At 38.1% G+C, this 19,854-nt stretch overlaps 1 protein-coding gene across 1 annotated transcript; it reads right to left on the bottom strand.

Moving 5' to 3' along the window:
- Positions 1-1,609: 1,609 nt before the first annotated feature.
- LOC135845148 (uncharacterized) lies at positions 1,610-6,698 on the bottom strand. Its single transcript, XM_065363612.1, has 2 exons — positions 2,625-6,698; positions 1,610-2,251 (listed from the first exon to the last, which is right to left on the bottom strand). Exons 1-2 carry the CDS (start codon positions 6,696-6,698, stop codon positions 2,210-2,212), a joined length of 4,116 nt encoding a protein of 1,371 aa, XP_065219684.1. The 3' UTR covers positions 1,610-2,209.
- Between the last annotated feature and the right edge of the window lie 13,156 nt (positions 6,699-19,854).

Genomic DNA, 19,854 nt, shown 5'->3' with positions numbered 1-19,854 from the left:
CAAAAAGTTGAAGAATTTTTGGTATAAATTGGGTAAATTAGAAAAACGTTGAGAAATTTGGAAATAGTTGAGAAAAATTTGTGTCAAGTTTGAAAAATACAAATATTTTCCAAAAACCATGAGTTTTTATTTCTTGAATTATAAATTTTCAAAGAGTAGAAAAATCGACTTCTCACATCAAAATCTTCAGCTCATTGCAGTAGGTACGCAGATCTATAATATCTGATAGTATCTGTGGTTAGATGTTGCTTTGTTGCAAGACTGTTTATACGACAAGTTGAAGAGTGTGGGCACCGCATTTGATCGCTGTAATTGCCATTATCAAAATTCTATTGAGAAGTGACTCCAACTGGGGTAAGATGATTTTCTGTTTCTCTAATTTAAAAAGTCCGGGGTAGTTTCCAGCCGTTCTGGAGCCTCCAGATATATATTTTTCAAAAAGTCCCCTAAAAACCATCCGAATTTTGACAGACATCTGGTATGTATTGTTATTAATTACCTACGTTTCTTTCATTTAGTATGATATAGTTAATCTTGTAATGTACCTGAGGTCTACGTGATACTAATTACTCGGATGGTAGATGGATTAAAATCCCTCTCTATGAAGAAGTATCGTTTCACCGTAAACAGCTCACTCAGATATAATAAGAAAACGTCATCGTAATGAAATAAGTCGCGAACTGATAAACAATTGGTCACAAAACGGTAGAAAATTGTTTATTATGATTATAAAATCAATAGAAACTTATTATAAAATAAGAGAATAAATACGACAATCTTTTAAGAAGAATTGTCGTTTTAACCCGATTAGAATTAACCAAAGAATTAGAATTGAATCTTATTTGACGCGATTATGCCTTTCAAGTCCGGAGTTAAAATACATAATGACGATGTCAACTTTGTAAACAAGACAAGTGTATTGTTTACAAAGCTGACTCTCAAGTTTACTAGCCAATAATTTGTATAATATCACGTATACAAACCAGGCCAATATGACACCTCTCATATGCCCCTCTGAACTTTAATCCATACGAATAATTCGCATGGGAGAAAGCTCGGAAGAACACAAGAGTCGCCATATTGTACTGGCTGTATACGTGGACCACGTTACCTCTCCTGCCCCCCGCACTTTCTCATATGAGAAGGATACGTATTGAGACAAGAGAGTAAGTATTAAAGATAGGATTCTGGAACATCCACAGCATCCACTCTCATCAATCACCCCACACAAATCACCAAAAGCAAACCGACACCTCGGCATCGGATCACCCTGATGACCGTGCAAGATGACTGAGTGACAGCAGACACTGAGGGGTCCAGTCTCCAAAAATGGAAAAAGTGGTCGACGATATTGGCTAGCATCTGTAGTCATCTTGTTAAATAAGGAAAATTTTGACACAAATTGGCTATGTGTGGAGACAAATGTATCCACACAGACATAATCGCGTCAAAAAAGACATAGAAGAGAAAATAAAATAAAAAATAAGGGCACTGGATCATAGGTAAATAGAATAGACGACGAGATAAAATTTTTGAAATTACAATATGAAATTGTCGTCGTAAAAATTATAAGTTATTATTCTAAATAAGAAATAAAAAAAAATCAAAAAATGAATCTTCCAGTGCGATAGCAATTTGGTTTATGATAAACGAAAGAAAATTATCGTATAGAATATATAAAGTAAAAAAAAATGGTCTTGCGAGAAGGAAAAATAATAGGTAAAAAGGGTAAAAAACTTCTCGTAACAAAAATATCAAACATAGAAAAGAAAAAAAAATTGTATATATGAGTAGTCAAAAACTGATAAAGAATATTAATTCTAGTCACGAAAGGAAAAAAAAATTATATAGTTATGAAAACAAAATGGTTTTGATTATTTACATAGAGATGTAGAAAATGTTTCGTGAAAAATAAAAACAAAAAATTCTAAGAAATTTCGTTGAGAGAAAAAAAAATTATATATAAAAAAAATTTAACATTTCGTAACAATGAAATGAGTTCAAAATATTTACAACTTTTTGGGAATAACCCTTGGTAATATTTACAGATTTTTGTCCAGGCGTAAGAAGATATGGTTGATGTAGAGTTTTCGATGGTAATTTTCAGCTACTTTCCCATCAGCTTGCGTTGTGATGGTAGTCGTTACGTGTATTCGAATTTTATGTATCGGCGATGGCGCAAGTCGAGCCGCTTCTATATACGTTTATTTTACATTAACCAGCCTTTAAAAAAGGATTTCTTCTTTTTACCCTGTGAACAAATAAATATTAAAATCGATTTTTCGAGTTATTGAGCGATTGCTCATTTACGATACGGAAATTTGACATGCAAAGCAAGGACATAACATGCGAAGCAAGCGTTTTAATAATTTCAATTGAAATTATAGGTCGTCGTCGTCGTCAAAGGTCTCGAGACTTTTGGGTACTAGGCCCAGTTCAATTAGAACCGAGTCCGAAACAGATGTTTCGTTCTCATTATTGGTCCATGACGAAGGATCACCTGGTTCAAGTTGGCTTTCCCAATCCCCAATTTCATGCTGGGATTGAGAAGTGTTAGTTTCAGCAGTAGATGGATTAGCACAGGTATTAAACACGTTGTGAATATAATTGACTGCCTCTAATACCTGTTCTGCGGTTACGGTTTCCTTTATTGGCGATAAAGTTTCAGTCGGTGCCGGAATAATCGGCGGCTGTAAAATTTCTGACGACGATAGCTCTTCCGGTTGTGAGATGGAGTTTGTGTCAGTGTCTGGGACCGTTGAGCTTTCTTGTATAGCTTTTAGCGACAAATTTCTATCGTCCGTAAGAGAAGATTCTTCATCTGTAGATGCTGATGCGTACGAAACTGTCGCTGGAGCTGTTAGATCCACCGTTGTTGAGAATAAGTTTAGATCGTCCGAGACAGATGTATCGGACAGTGCAGCAAACCCAGGTAATCGAGCGGTGCGATTGGCAGCGATTTGGAGAGCTTCTTCTTCGAGCGTGAGTTTCTCCTTTTTATGGGATAGACGCGGAGATGACCGAACTGGAGATTTTTTGCTCTTTTTCGATTTTTTAACCGATTTTTTCGGATTAACCGAATCGGGAGCCTTGAAGTCTTGATTTGACGAAACAGATGTTTCGTCAGCGTTGCGTTCAGAACGAGATTTTGACGAACTCCTTGAGGAATTTTTCGACGAAGCGTTGGTTAAGGTGAGATTGAGAGCGTCACATGAATTTGCGTTTTGCAATTCCTCAATAGCTTGGGCAACTTTGTTCGAGTTCGCATTAACTGCTTCGGTGTATTCGGTCACTCTCGTAATTATTTTACGCGTATTCTCAATATCTTGTTGAGTACTGGTCAAATGTTCGAGATAAGACTTATGTAACCGGTTACGCATATCGTGGTTAAATTGTTTCCTCGAATTTTCAAGGTTTTCTTCATTGTTGCTAGAGGTATCAGATGAAATCTCAGCATTGATTACGTTTTGGTTTTCGTTAATTAGTTTCATTCGTTCTAACTCTCCTTCACGGTGAATATCATGAGGTAGAGAGCCATCGGATAAATCTAGCGGATTTATGTATTCGGTTTCCATGTTCAAATCACCTGATTCGAAATAAGCTTTTTCTTCCATTTCCACATCTGACACGTGTTCGGATTGGATCGGAGAAGTTATCATGGACTCTACATTTGTAGAGATCGTCGAAATCGGTTCATTAGTAAGTGTAGGTTGGCTAGAGCTCAGTTTTTGCTCCTCGACAGGCTTCGCTTCGGTGGTTGTAGATTCATTTGAGAACAAACTTTCAACGCGAGCATCTATTTTAGCTTGTAGGTTCTGGTCGATGGAGCTTTCAGAATTTTCGACGGGTAGAATTCCAAAATGGGAGGCAGTTGACGGCGGAATATTTACGTACGGCGGTTGGACTAGACCGTGTTTCTTCGCCATATTTATGGGTACAGGTACGTAGTTTTCACGGATGAATTGCGCTTGTTGCTCGTAGTACTCTTCGGCGTAAAAGGGACCCATCACGCTCACCCTTACACGCTCCAATTGGGGCGTGTTCTTCGGAAATGGTGGAATTACTTTTACTTTCATCGTACCATTCGATAAACCATCCCAATTGGCTGAAATTACATCTGTAATTTCATCGAAAAAATGAGCATCCTGTTCTGGGTATTTTATTAGAGGCAAGAATAAAATTTCTTCGGCACCGTATGACATCACCGTGTTCAGGAAAGTAGTAAAATGCTTTCTGAAAATGTCAATTGGCATTCTCATAAATACGTCGAAGTTTCCTATCGAAACCATTAGTCGTTTTGGAGCTTTCTTGAACTTCTCGAATATTGTAATTAGATCAATGATCGACATATTGTATCGTAATGTTTCGGTGTCGATGTCATCAGCATATGTCTCTTTGCGAATAATAAATCGGGTCAGACCTACGGCATGCCCGTCTCCGACGATTGGCATGTTATGGGCTGCGATGCTTACGGCGAATTTCTCCACTCCAATTTCGCGAGCAATTGCTGTGAATTGGAGTGGGTAAGAATTGTTAGGATGCCAAGGTGCCAATTCAACTGATTCGGCACCGAAACGAATTAAATATCGATTTCGGTATTTTTGAACATTCGCGTGAGTACCGCGAACTCTGACCTGTTTATTCGGCGATGGTGTACCTGAAGACGCGGTGCTGTTTAAAGTTCGTTGAGGCGTCGATTGTCTAATTGACGGCGCTTGAGAATTTCGAGATTGTTCATTGGTCATTCTTGATCGATTCGCAATATAACGGTTATCGTAGCTTGACTGATACGTGTCATAGTTAGTCCGCCGTTGATCATACCCCGGGTGGCGATTTTCCGGGTACTGTCCGTCCAAAGGTGAATCGCGGCGATAATCGTTTGCTTGCCTGCTGTATGTTTCTTTAGGCGTAGAAGAGGTTTTCGGCACATATGTACCGTCTGCCTTTCTGCGGTCGGTTGAGCGTCTTTCATTTCTTGATCGGTCATCTCGATATTCGCGATTTTCTTTTGATGAATCTCTGCGATCGTGTGAGTTCGATTTACGATTTTGGAAAATTCTATCGATTTCTTCAAGGTATTCCGCTGAGGTCTTTTCTCTGGAACGGTTGCGGTTTGAAGAACTGGAACGGTAATCGCCTTTCGAGTTTTCGTTGCGGCTTGAGTGCGTACGGTGTTCATTTATACTACGGCTGTTGGAGCTTTTTGGTTTGAAATCACCGCTGTTTTTAGTAGCTGTAGCATATGTATTCGAGTTCGATTTCGTGGACGACGATGCTTTTGATTTTTCGTTACTTACTGTAGACCTCGATCGATCGGGTTTTGGCGAACTTGACGCTTTAGGTTTATCGAACTTAGTATCGTTGGTACTTTTCAGATTTTGTTTCTTTACCGTTGCAGGTGACATCTTCGGAGATGAGTGTACCGACGTTGTAGTGGTGGAAGTCGATTTCGCCGCCGATGATTTACTATATGTCGCAACAGTCTTCTTTGACGTGGACGGAGATGATGTAGACGACATCGTCGTTTTAGTCGCAGTTTTTGACGTAGCGATCGATGTCGTTTTAGTCGTTGATGTGGTTTTATTTGTCGAAACTGAAGGTGTTACGTTGGTAGTTGCGACAGTTGTCGCAGCTACACTTGCGTCTACCTTCGGTTCGTTTGGTGTCGGAGCTGGTGGTGTCGGTGTGCGATTGCGTACTTGTTGTTTTGCGTTAAATAGAAATTTCGTATTACCATTTGATGATCGAAAGTATGATCTTAAACGATCGGATGGAGCTTGCGGATTCCAGAATCGATTCATTTCGGCGGTCGATTGCGGTTGGAATTGCGTCGAATGGTTTGCCGGTGGTGCTACGGTTAATGCTCGTAAACCAGGTGGCCGGTTGACTGATAACGTCGAACAGATCGGAGTCGATGATGATGCAGTGTTGGTGGTCGGAATGTTTGTGAATGAGAAGTTGACGAATGAAGGAGTTTGTACCGATGGAGTAGTGGTTACATTTGTAATCACTGAATTAATCGATGATGAGTACGTAGCTGCGGGTTGGGCCATTGAAGTTGATACAGTTGTGTCGACATCGATGTTTTCCAGTCTTAACAGGTCGGCTGGAGTTCTGCCAGATTGCCGGTATCTCCGTAACTCCTCGTTCGTGATCCTAAATTGCTCCCTGTACCACTTTAATTGTTGATCCATTGTTTCAACTTTACACTTACAGTTTGCTTCCGTCTGAATTAATTGTTGATGAAGAGTTTCGATTCGATTCTTGGTGATTTCGGTAGTACGTAACGCTGTCTGCAGTTGCTGATTCATCTCCAACCTACTTACTCTCATATTCGCGGGTTCCTCGAATCGCCTGACGATTGTCGATAGTTCGAGTGTTCGAATGTTTTCGAGTAAAAAGGGAGTCGTGCAGGATGGTAGTGAACATCTTCCCCATATTTCATTCTCGTCGTCGAATTTTCGAGTTTCACAGAAGCGGTCCAAGAGGCAAGCAGCGTGATATACGTGTCCGCACGATCCAATAATCATGGGTTTGTTTCCGTTGACTATACCCGTGTCGAAATTCGCTTCTGGTAACGGTTCCGGTGTTATGTATAACATTGACGCATGACATTTCTCACATATCGCATCCATGTATGTAAATACGAGCTCTGGTTCTGGAACTCTGATCGGTGGTGGTAAGAGGATGTTCGCCATTTTCGCGTAAAATTGATCTGAGTAGGAATACCTAAAGGGTAGTCGAACAAATGAAAACATTTTCGATAAAGTTTACAATTTTGCGTTATAAAATTCAATGTACAACTTTAAAAGGAAATATAATCGAATTGTATAAGTACACAGGAGATTAGTTTAGGAGTAGGTACAAAAATGTGAAATGTAGGATACACAGTAAAATCAAAATTTTGACTAATTATCGTGAGAGATGAGAGATTTGAGTTTCAACTCAGGTGAGTTGAATACAAATCCTCAATACTTGAAAAAAAATTATATAATAGGAAAATATCACATATAAAAATGAAATTTTGAAATAGAAGGAATACATGTTATTAAAAATTTATTATTTACCAGAAAAATCCAATATACTAGTTGATCTACGGAATACTGAGCCTAATAGGCTTTCATATAAAGATGGCGACGTAAATGTGAAATTAATTCGCACTTATATGTGTAACCGGCGAAAAGGAAAATTATTTCAAAACGTATCACGAATTAAATAGAAAAAATTATAACAACATAACGCGCATCGAAATAAAGATTTCAATCGTAATAAACGAAATAGTTAATGGCTAAATTATGCGAGCACAAATTAGTAAGCATAAGTACAGGCTGAGAGAAATAAAACGAATGAGCCTGAGTTCTTGTGAGAAAAGGCTTGTTGCTTTCGCAGCTCTGTTGTGATTGGCTGCTATGTTGGATAAAAAGGCAGCCGAGTATTTGTTGATAAGAAGATTGTTCGGTGGTTCAATGATTCGTAATATTTGATCGATTTGTCCGAATCTTCGATGTTTTTGGGTCATTTAAAGTCGTAAAAATTTATTTCGCAGTTTTAGATCGATACTTTGCCTTTTGCATGTTCGTAAACCATTTTCGAGAAATTTTGCTAATTAGATATTCAAATGAGATCTAATTGTGATAGCAGAAAAGTATTTTGGGAAGCCCTGGTGGTATTTCATTTGATTCCTTGCTTCGTGTATTTTCCTGGAAATGTAGATACGTAGATTCGATCATTGTTTTACGAATCCGGTGAGAAAATTTTGATTAGATTTCGAGAATATTTACATATGTAAAATATTCGCAATTTGTTGTCCGATAGCTGATCAGAAAATATACTTTGGGAAATAATACAAACAATTTTGATAACATATAAAAAATTAATAAATCATCTGTGTAAGTCTCGATTATTTTAGTTCATTTCAGGTACGATTATCAAGATATTTGTTCGAATTAATCACTCGAACGTAGCTAGCTGTAATCTCCAGTAGGATAAAACGTGCCCCTATCGATTTGATGTGTTTCAATTGAAACATATTTTCACGATGGAATGTCTCACCTCTAAAGCAGATATTAAATGAGCTAGATCGAGTATTTATCATTAATTCGAAAAAATATAATCGTCTGTAATGAATGAAATATGCGACAATAAACGGTACGATGAAATAACTGCTTCAAAATAATTTGAGTTTCAATTGAAACTATTACTAAATTGCTGTAAGGTGATAGCTATATGATTGATAATATATTGCGTTTCAATTGAGACGTAATATTATATTTTGATCGACGAAATTTAGTAAAATGTCCATTTGAAATGGATTTTAGATGTATGAAATGGTGATCTTTACCTTAGTAATTTAAACCGGACTATTTTATCTACTTTACCGAACTTGTAGTTTCATCTTTGAACGGCTGTTACTTCGCAGCATCCAAGTACCGTTGCTATGGTTACCATTCACGTGCATTTTTATCCCGTGTATTTCACTCACATGTGATCGTAGATGAACATAACTACTCCTGTTCATTCATCGTTGCTTTATCTTCTAGTCATCGATATTTACCATTATTCTTAAGTTTCTTCCTGACGTTGACCGTTGAATTTTACTCTGTTGAATATTTTTAAGCTAAAATGTTATCGAAAAGAAATACGTGTTGTTTCAAATGAAACAAGAATATTGTCTTTTTATTTGGAACAAAATAACGAAAAACATCAACTTATAACTGATAAAAACAAAACAAAATCACAGGAACGAAAAAACATTAATGATAAGTAATTGAAATATAACAAAATTCAGTCTGATCTAAGTATTTATAAGTTTCAGACTTTTATTTAGGAACGAAGATTGTAATTAATATAATATCATCGTCACAACTGCTAACGATTGATTATATAATTCTAGGGAGGTAACGTAAGATTCATGAATTTTCATCAGTATTTATTTTCAACTTTCTCATTATATACCTGAAATTATTCCTTCGTAAAATAATCTGATGAGCTTTTTCATTTAGCGTAACTTTCATCTCCCGCATTCGATGATTATTGTTTGCGATGAATTCTGTGGTGAAAGAAACTTTGATTCTGAAGTATCCATCCTCTATTTCGATTATCGGTAATTCTAGCGCACGTCGTAATTTTCGAAGCTGAGTGATTCTCATGAGGAAAGTTTGCCGCTGGGATGCGATGATTGTTACTTTTCTTCTTACTTTACCGTTCGTTTCTAGGATACTGTCGTGTAGCATTATGTATACACAGTGTACGTAATGAGAAGGTGTATCTGGACGCATGATTTTGAGTGATGACAGATGTAATCACTCTGAAAGAAATAGAATTTTTCATGTTACAAATGTGACATGAAATTTCGATTCTGAGAACTTTATAAGTAAAGTGCTTACCAATTCTGCTCCTAAATTCTGTTTTTACGACGTTGAGATGTTTTAATTTTGGATGTACAGTGATCGAAAAGTTTTTTAAAAATGAAAAGTAGAATTCTTCAGATGAATCAACGATACGCCGGTAAAACAACAACAAGTGCGCGTGATAACGAAAAGTAGCTTGTGACGTCAGATATACTTTCGTTCAGCGTGACGTCACGTAGATTAGATAGGTAGTTTGGTAGGTAACGAAATCAAATTTTTCTTTTTAAATAAAAACGCAATTGAATTTTTATTTACGAGTTTGAAAAATTGATGAATGCAATACAATGTTACGTGACAAGTGTCTACGTAATATTATGAGTATGTAAGTAGGTTTTAATTTGATTTAGTATGGATTTGATATTGTTTTCATTCAAATTTATTTCTGAATAATCATTTTGAAATGATCCATCCCAATCTTCTTCGATGGTTTCGTGACTTCGTTTGCGGTGATTGCAAACAGATACGAACCCATCTTCTATTGTTAGCTCTTCAGGTGGGTCCGGGCGGTCATCTGGTTCAATTTCGAAGAAATAGTCATAGGGTTTTTCTATGGGTTTCCTTTCGTAGTCGATCGCGCAAACCATTTTTACCTTTTTGGGCTTGGGTTTAGGTAACAGCTCTCCTACACGTTTGATGCGTTCTGCTATGCGAACTGAACGTTTTGTAGGAACTTTCTTCTCCTCCTCGTCTTTATTACCAAATTTTGCACCTATGCGTGATTTCTTGATTTTTGGCTGAGTACTATCGGGTGTAACCGAGGTGGTATCATCTTTATTTTGCAAATTTGGATCTGGGGAAGTGCTTACATCGTCGGTGGTAGCAACTTGATTATCAACGTTCGACACTTGTGTACTTGTTGAATCGTCAGTGTTGCTTTGAATCACGTTTTTATTATTACCAGCATCTTGAGAATCCGAGGTAGGTTCGATTTCGGAAGTAGGTTTCTTCTTTTTCTTCGGTCTGCCTCTGGTTCTCTTTACTGGCACTTCAGAGTCAGATGTGGGGTCTGTGGGAGGAGTAGGTGGGTTGTCCCTTTTTTTCTTTTGTTGATTTTCACGATTTAGAGAATCTTGTACGTCCGCAGCATCTGCCCCAGATGATGTGGATGGAGTAGGGTTTGTAATGGTTTTTCCATCTGGAACTCTTGGATCCATTATCGTCCTCTTTTCGCTTTCTTTTTGTTTCTCACGTGCAATTGCACGTTCATCCCTAGCTTTATTTACCAAGTTTCTAAAAAGCGTTTCGGAAGCATTCCTCATATCTACGTCTTCGATATCGCCAGTAGGTCGTCTTAAAGGTGGGTCAGTGACCTCTTCCTCTCCTTCACTCAAATCCTCGCCCTCTTCCTCATATTTGTGCAGAAAATCCCTGATTTGTTCTTCGATCGTTCTGGGATCCAAGCTGGACTTTAGGCACGCATCGGAAGTCATTTTCTCGAGCCCCTTTTTTGTGATAAATAACGTGAGCTGTCGAATATTCGCTATACGGGTAGGTCCATCTTCTTGGTCAGTGGGTTTTAAAAGATAGCAGTTGTTACCTTTTTTAAGTACCACTTTAAATGGACCAGTACGTTTTTCGTAAAGTTTCTTCGCAGTCTTTTTCTCAGAGCTCGAGAGTTTATGATTAGTCATTAAGACTAAATCACCAGGAACCAGTATTGTCGGATCTAGATGTGACTTATTGAAAAGGTACTCCTCTTCAATTTTCTTCAAGTGTCGTCTTTCGCGAATGTATGCTTCTATGATTTGACGTTGGCTGAGAGTATCAATTTTTAACTTTGTCTGCTCAATGGTGTAGACCGCTTTTTTCGCAAGAGAGTCTGCGATGATATTTGTGTATTCATGCCGTCTGGCATAAACATGTACAAATTCAATCGATTCGAATTGTTTTTTGAGTTCTAGGATGTTTTGGAATAACGAAGCATGGTGAACCGGTTTGTTCCTGGAGTTTTTCCAGTTGTTCGTTTTCCAACTCGAAACCGTGTTGTTAAGTGCTTTGATTGCATAGTTCGAATCAGATAATATTCTTGCTTTCTTGATACCATTGTTGATTAGTACTCTCATTGCAACGCGTATGGCTAGTAGCTCGGCCAAGTTGTTAGATAGACTGAAACCGTTGCCCTCAACTATTCTTTGGGATACATTTAGTAGAGAATCAGGAGCAAAACATATTCCAAATCCGGCGATTGCATTTGCATCGCCATTTTTGGAACATGCGCCGTCTGCCGTAACGCGTGCGTACCCCTCATCGATTACTAGATCTTTTTCCGGGTCTAGTTTATGTTTCATACACTCGTGATAGGTGATTGACGGAGCTACGCTCTTTTCCACTTTCTCTCTTAATTTAATCAATTCATTTGAAAAGTTAAATATTTGAGGAGTGTGTGGAAGTTTCGAGCTAATTGTGTCCTGGATGCCCCAGGCTTCATTAGGTTTAAAACCGAATGTAGTGGGGGTGTTGTTTAACTCATTTTGGATCTCTTTCACCAAGTTGTACCATCCAGTGTGCGGTCTGAATGGATCATGAAATTTATTTAACTTGACTCTTAATTTGTCTCCAATACACCTCATGGTACGTTCAACCGAGGACGATTGAGGGTTGTACGCACATGTGTGCGCTGCCCTTATATTGTGTGACTCAATTAGATTGTACCACGAATCAGAAATAAATTGAGATCCGTTGTCCGTGATGACTTTCTTGATATTGACATTGTATTTTTTTATGTCGGCTAGGATATCCTTCATTTGAAGGCAAACTAGTTTCTTCTTTATACAAGTCAATGATCGTAACCATGTTTTGTTAGTGAATACATCCTTTACGACTAATATGTACTTCGGATCGTTTTTGTACGCTGGTAAGGGTCCATATAAATCGGCTGACAAAACTTCGCCCACTGCGTACGATTCGATTTGAGCGTATTCGAGTTGTTTATGTTGGACGTAGTTCTTATTTACTTTGCAGACCACACATGTGCCGCAAATTTCACGAATATAACCTAGGGATCCAGGATGATAGTAGATTCGCTTAAATATCATGTCTAGTTTCGCCGCACCAACATGCCCGTACTCGTTGTGTAAATAAGTTACTGTATCATAGAAAAGATCATCAGGGAGGTATGGGACATGTGCCCCATCATCCAAGATGCGATATAGTATTGTCTTATCACACTCGTTTTTCTTGAGGATGTATTTCAACTTCTTCTTGTTTTGGATATCAAGTTGCTTTTTGTTATTCGCCGGAACTTTTTCTTCTAGAATGTCTCTTATTATCTCACATTTTAAATCGACAGCTTGTGCATGTGCCAAGTTGCGCAACTTGTACATGAGTTGTGAAATATTTTCTTCTAGAAAGTTTACTACAAACGGAAGCACTTCTGTCTTGAAATGTCTGACGACTAGCTCGGGAGCAGCTACAGTGTATAATGTTTTGTTCGAAAAGCTCATGTCATATTTCAGATCAAAGCAATTTAAGGTGGTTATCCAGCCTGCTGCTTTACGGTGTGTCTGTGCGAGGTCTTTAAATTTTTGTACGATCGGGTATAGATTGGTTCTCACATGGATTTGCCTTCCATATACCCATCGTTGTAACTTTAGGACGCTCTTCACAAGACACATAATTTCCTTGTCGAACATAGTGAATTTCTTCTGGTGCTCTTTGAATGCAGCTGACACGAACATTATTATCTTTTTTTCGTTGTTATCCATGTAAAATAACACACCGTTCATAGCATCTGTTGTGATATCTGTGTCTAGGTACAAATCACCGTCACGTGGCGGTTGTTGTAACTTGAAATCCTTTTTATATTCGGCTTTTAGCAATTCGAAAGCAGCTGCTTGCTCCTCCTTCCATTCAACTGGATCTGAATCTTTGGTTAGAAGATAGATAGGGTTAACGATCTGAGAGTATCTTGGAATGAAGTCTGAATATAAACCAGTATGTCCAACGAGTGCGAGTGCATCGTTTTTCTTACTGATTTTAAACACGCCCTTTTTGGTATGTTTCTTTTCGAAGTCATTAAGTTTCTTCATTTTATCAACCTGTTTACCAATTCCCTCTTTTGAAATAACAAAGCCCAAATGGTCTGTTTTTTCTCTGAAGAATTGGGTTTTGGTTGGATTTAACTTCAAACCGTTTTCTCTGATCTTTGTAAAAACCTTTTTCAATCTGTTGAGGGTTTCTCGGAAAGTTGTTCCCGACACTTTTATGTCGTCGACAAACTTTGATATACCTTCTTCATTCTCGATCACCTGGTTGATCATATGTACGAATTCACCAGACGATATTTTTAAGCCATATGGCAATCTGGTAAATTCGTACACTTGGCCGCAGATCTGGAACGCTGTGAACTTGCAGGAAGCTTCTTCAAGCACCAGTTGCCAAAATCCTGCAGTAAAATCCAGGGTACAAAAAAATTTATCGCCAGCGTTATCGAAGATGACCTCCTTAATAGGATTTGGTTCGGTTAGTACACTCATTAAAAACTTGTTTAGTTCGTCAGCGTCAAGACAGAGACGAATGTCTCCATTCTTTTTGATGACTGGTACTACTGTATTGATATATGAGGAATGAGACGGACGTATGATACCCTTTGCCAACATCTTGCGAATTGCCGTACGAAGAGCTGGTTCAATTTTCTTTGAGGGACGGAATTTTTCCCCTCGCCACGGTTTCAGGTGTTCATCACCCGGTTTGAACCTGAATTTTACCCTTTGGCCTCGATATCTTCCAGGATCTAAACTGAAAATATCTCCGAATTCTTCCAGTTCTTGAAGACCTTGGGTAGCTTCTTCTTGAGTGACAGAGCCAGATGACACTGCTGCTTCAAGATCGCTTTTTAGGTTTTCTAAATATAGCTTCTTCGCTTGTTCTTGTTCGTTGATTGATACAAAATCGAGTTTCGCGTACTTCGTATGTTTTTTCATGTTATGAACCATTTCATGAATAAACGCCGTATAATATTCTCGCACGGAGAAAACTGACAGGGCATCCTGGAACTGGTCACGTGACATGAAATTTATCTTAAACTTACGACAGTGCATAGGCTTGCACTCTGCGAACTTCTCATGTATGTCCAATACAACACGTAGATCATCCATTGTGGCTCGACCCATAATAAATGTTCTTCCTGGTGATTCTATTAGATAGAATGGCACTTTTATCTTCTCGGTGCCGAAAAACATTTTTATTTCCACCATATTTTGATGTGTCTTTACAATGTTGTTGTCTGCCATTTTCAACAGCACAGGTCTTTTCATATGTAAAAACCTCCACCATCCAGGTGCATTGTATATAATATCTTTCAACACTTCTTTTGATATAACGTTAGGAAGTGCCCCAGAGTCCAGCTGTAGCGCATAATTACGTGTATTGATTAAGGTAGAAACTACACATGTAGGATCTATCGTGTTCAAATCGATAATGCCAGCTTTCGAATCTGGAGCAACGTGGTCGTTGTCGATAATGGTGTTATCAATGGAATCGATAGCCTGAAGTTCTTTTGCTTCATGATCAAAGTCATCATCATCATCTGATGAGTCTTCGTAGCGTACACGATTTCTTTTCACTCCCAGCATTTGGTTCAAAGTCAAATGGCTTCGTTCCACAGCTGGTTTTGAGAATCTTGTCGATCTGGTAGGCATAGTCGTATGAGGTCTTCTGAATATTCCTTGCTGAATCATGTCAGGGACCATTAATGTAGGTTGAGTCTTCGTTTCCGCGTGAATGCTCGTATCAGAAGAAACATTTGTTTCTTCTTGAACGTTATTTTGCGGTGCGGTTTCTGTTTCTAACTCGAAATTTAATGTATTGGTTGGTAATGGTAGTATAGTTGGTTTGTTTACCATTTCTTCAACCTCCAATGCGTCGGTTTGGATATTTCTATTTGTGTTATCGTCCAAAATCAAACGTGCTGGAGCGATTACATTTCGTATTCCTCCGCCGAGTATACCACGATTATTTGTCCAATGTTTACTCCTGTATATGATCAACTCGTGTTGATCCAATTTCCTCTCCATTAGATAATGAAGCGCTACATATGTAGTGATCAATGGATAATAACGTTTTACCCGGTGGATAAATTTAAACCGTTCGATGTTAGGTAGAATGTTCTTGTCAGCACCTGTCTTCGGACGAATATATTGACCACCTTCCTGTTTCTGACATATCTCCGTATGGAGATATCCCATTGCAGGTTCCCTCCAGAAGAATACACGTGCATCTTCTGTCATTCTTAGGAAAATTTTACGATATTCGATATATCGTGCAAGCGTTACCTCTTTGTCGCCTTTTTGGCGAGGTTTTACGATTGGAAATAGCAAAATGACGTATTCGGCTTGGAATTTTTCGAGTAGCAGGTTTATAATCTTCCTCAGTTCTTTTTCGACGATTTCGTATGGTTTTTTAGAATAGTTTAATTCGAGCTGACCGGCGGAAAGAATATACTTGCCTTTTGGTTCGAATTTTTCGTCTTTAAGTGCATCGAAAATATCTGAGAGGCTCACTTGATCTCTCAAATAACTAGGAAGACTATTGTTACTGCCCAACTCACCTCGTTTGAGGAAGTGGACTATTCCATCACCAATCGCGGTGTGGTCCTTGAATATCCTACGCATTGGGGCGTCGTGATTACTAGAGGCTGCCCCGCGGGCCCCTAGTTGTTTAAGTTTAACTGATCAAACAATCCGTCTTCACCTGCAGCCGCAGTTCTTATTTGTTCCATGGTAGGAGTAGGGTCAATACCTAAGTTTAACATCATGTTGGATAACTCATTTATATCCATAGCGTCCACGTCTGTGTCGCTAGCTTGTTGGTTCAATAAGAAGCAGCTATACATAGATGCCTGTAATTCCGGATCATTTGCATCTATCAGGTTTACCGATGCAGTAACCGGTGTCTTTCCGAACTTATTCAAGAGTATGTGCCCCTTTTGATCCACTCGGAACGGAAGTGGTTTTGGTTTAGGAGGTACATGAGGCTCTTCAGGAATTTTCGGAATTGATTTTGTTTCTTGCTTAGGTGGTGGCTTATCGTTGTTTTTGGGCGGAAAATTATTCTTGTTGAAAGGCATTCCTTTGTTTTTGTTGAATATATTTCCGATCGTCTGCTGTTGGTTTAACGCTTTGGTAATCTGTTGCAATTGCAACGGATTGAAACCTTGATAACTTCCACTTAAATCCCTGGTCAGATTCGGAGTATTGGTGATCGTCACCGTTTTTTCAATGCTTGTGTTGGTCTCATCTACCAATTTATCGTTTACCTTAGTAATAAATTCATCTACAGTTTTACATTTCTGTAATTTTACTCGATGAATTTCTGGTGCCTTGGTAGATAGAGTTTTGATGACCTCTGTTTCTTTAATTATATCCAGATGTTTCAGGCTATTTGCCCATTTTGTGATTCTCGTAGCTAGGATTATTTCGCTTTCGCATTTGTCGAAACCGTTCCTGCAGTATTCCCAAGCTTGGATTTGTTTGGCACGGTCCCAATAATACGAGTAGAATACGTCGATCAATTGTTCAAACGTTTCTTTTGGTTCCGCTTTCTCCAAGAAATAATCACGGTCGCTTGTTAGAATCACTCCCTTGAATGCTGACATTTTATGGAAATCAAGAGCTCCAGTCTTGTCAAAGTGTCTGTTGAATGATTTCACAAAAGCGTGCGGGAAGAATTTCTTGGAATCGTCGAAAAATATTCCAGCAGATTTTACTGTTAGTGCATCGATTCCCACCGACTTACCTTTGGGAGCAGCAGGTGCGGCTCCCTGTACAATCTGCGGTGGGTTTCTGGCCATATTCTGTACAGCAGTCTTTACGTAATTTAGATCAGTACACATTCGTTCACTGTTTTGGTTTATGCGTTGCACCTTATCGTCATATTTATTGTCCAGATGGACAATATCAGCCGACAAAGCAGTCTTGATATTTTCGACATTGGTGTCCGTAATGATTTGATGATCTTTAACTTCTTTGATTTCTGCTGTTTTATTTGATAGAATGGTACACTGTTCGCTTATCATTTGATTCACGTCACCGTGCCACTCGTCGATGTTTTTCATAAAGACAGAATTGTTTCGTAATTGGATTTGCGCATCTTCATAAGCTCTTTCAGCCACCAGTTTTACTTCGTCGATACGTGCATTTGTTGAAGTTTCTACGTTGTCAATACGTAGATCGGTTGATCGCTGATTCAAAGTGATTTGTTTTTTCAATTCTTCAGACCAGCTCCATGTTTCCAAAAATGCGTTGTGTGTATTAGGTTCCAAGACGTTGTCGTATTTCTGGATGTCGAAAGGTGGTCGGTACAGCTGTACCGATTCAGTCTGTGGTATGAAAGTAGTTGTATTATCCATATTAAAAATTGGTCGGTGCATATGCGCCGACTCAACTTGCGGTATAACTGGAATTGCATTATTCGTATCATCAGCATTTGCTGGTGAAATAACTGCTTCTTCACGGATGTTATCGAGTGAAGATGAATTAGAGATATTTACAACACTGGTTGGGATCAAGCTGGGTTTAAAAGCAGCTTTACGAGACGATTTTTTACTCGTAGGAATAAAGACTAAATCGTCGTATTTTCTATTGCTTTTTACGATGCCTGATTTCGATCTAGTAACCGGACCAGACGTGTGGATATGATCTATGCACATAGGATCTTGATTTTCCTTATTTTGGTTTGGATAATTGCCATAATAATCCTGAAAATCTCCCTGTTCATTTGCCAGGTTTTCAGGGTTTACACTGGGTATAACGTTAGCGTTCGCAATTGGAGTAAAAGGCGTTTCACTATTCATGATCGCGATTGTAAATACGAACGGAAAAAATCGAGCGAGAAAAAAAAAAAAATTTAAATTAAGTTGAAATTTACTTACGTAATTGAGAATTTCTCCAGTAGATAACGAATAAATAAACAACCGCGTCCAGTAATCTATTCTTCGTTCGGGTGGAGGTGGGGTAGTGGCGGTTGCAACTAGACCCAAGGGTTGAATGACCTTTGAGATAGCACTCAAAAGTCCTTGAAATTTTTCCGCGAAACGGTTGTTATGAGATTTCTTCGATTACAAGTAATCGAAAAAGGTATCTCAGAAAGTAGTTGCACTGTTTGGAAAATTTCGGATACAATATTTTCGATTACAATTGTAATCAAAAAATATTCTTCAGATGAGTTTTTTTCTAAATTTCGTAACAGATGTTGCGAAAACGAAAAGTACTAATCGTTGGGCGCCAAAATGATATAGTTAATCTTGTAATGTACCTGAGGTCTACGTGATACTAATTACTCGGATGGTAGATGGATTAAAATCCCTCTCTATGAAGAAGTATCGTTTCACCGTAAACAGCTCACTCAGATATAATAAGAAAACGTCATCGTAATGAAATAAGTCGCGAACTGATAAACAATTGGTCACAAAACGGTAGAAAATTGTTTATTATGATTATAAAATCAATAGAAACTTATTATAAAATAAGAGAATAAATACGACAATCTTTTAAGAAGAATTGTCGTTTTAACCCGATTAGAATTAACCAAAGAATTAGAATTGAATCTTATTTGACGCGATTATGCCTTTCAAGTCCGGAGTTAAAATACATAATGACGATGTCAACTTTGTAAACAAGACAAGTGTATTGTTTACAAAGCTGACTCTCAAGTTTACTAGCCAATAATTTGTATAATATCACGTATACAAACCAGGCCAATATGACACCTCTCAAGTATTTGAATTCGTGATCGAAATCTTCAATTAAAAATGAAAAATTTACTCTCTAATTTTGTAACAGTGAAATTTCACTGCTTCGCAGTCAGGACAGGTTGCTTTTTTAAAAACAGTACTTTTTTACTGCAAAACAGTGAAAACCAACTGCTTTTAAAAAGGCAAAATGTCGTGACTGCTAAGCAGTGAAATCTCACTGTTTCAAATTTAGAGAGTATGATTCCAGAAAAATCATCCAAAAGAATAAATAATTGTTGAATATAATAAATAAGAAAAATAAAGAGCGCAACTCGTACGAAGCAATAATTTTGTGAAAAGCACATCAGGCAGAGCACCTGGAAAAGTTCGCAGAGATTCAGCAACGAATAAAAGAGCTTTCATGTTCATTATCGATGGTCTACATACGTTTAGTATGGCCGATGAACCGGGATTTTAGACTATGTTTATGAAACAAAACTACATCGTAGAACTACGATCACCAACCGTGTAAACCAATTACGTGAAAAAATGAACAAATCGCTCGCTAAAAAAGTTGCCAATGTCCCCTTTGTGGTACCGTTAGGTACACATGTCGCCGAGTCGTTTAATTGCCAATGAGGCAAATATGTATTTCTAATATAGGTGTACGGTGTATTATAATTATACAAACAGTGGCGCTTAATATTAGCTGATACATCAAATAAATGCTGAAGCTAGGTATCCTACTTATGTTAGCCGCGATATAAATATTAC

Source organism: Planococcus citri, chromosome 4 (assembly GCF_950023065.1).
Source record: "Planococcus citri chromosome 4, ihPlaCitr1.1, whole genome shotgun sequence".
NCBI classification, from domain to species: Eukaryota; Metazoa; Arthropoda; class Insecta; order Hemiptera; family Pseudococcidae; genus Planococcus; species Planococcus citri.
This window is presented reverse-complemented; position numbering and strand designations above follow the sequence as displayed.

Coding starts and splice junctions, on each gene's coding strand:
- LOC135845148 (XM_065363612.1), bottom strand. CDS start 6,698: ATGGCGAACATCCTCTTACCACCACCGATCAGAGTTCCAGAACCAGAG. Junction 2,252..2,624: donor AAACCGTAACCGCAGAACAG/GTATTAGAGGCA, acceptor ATTTGTTCACAG/GGTAAAAAGAAGAAATCCTT.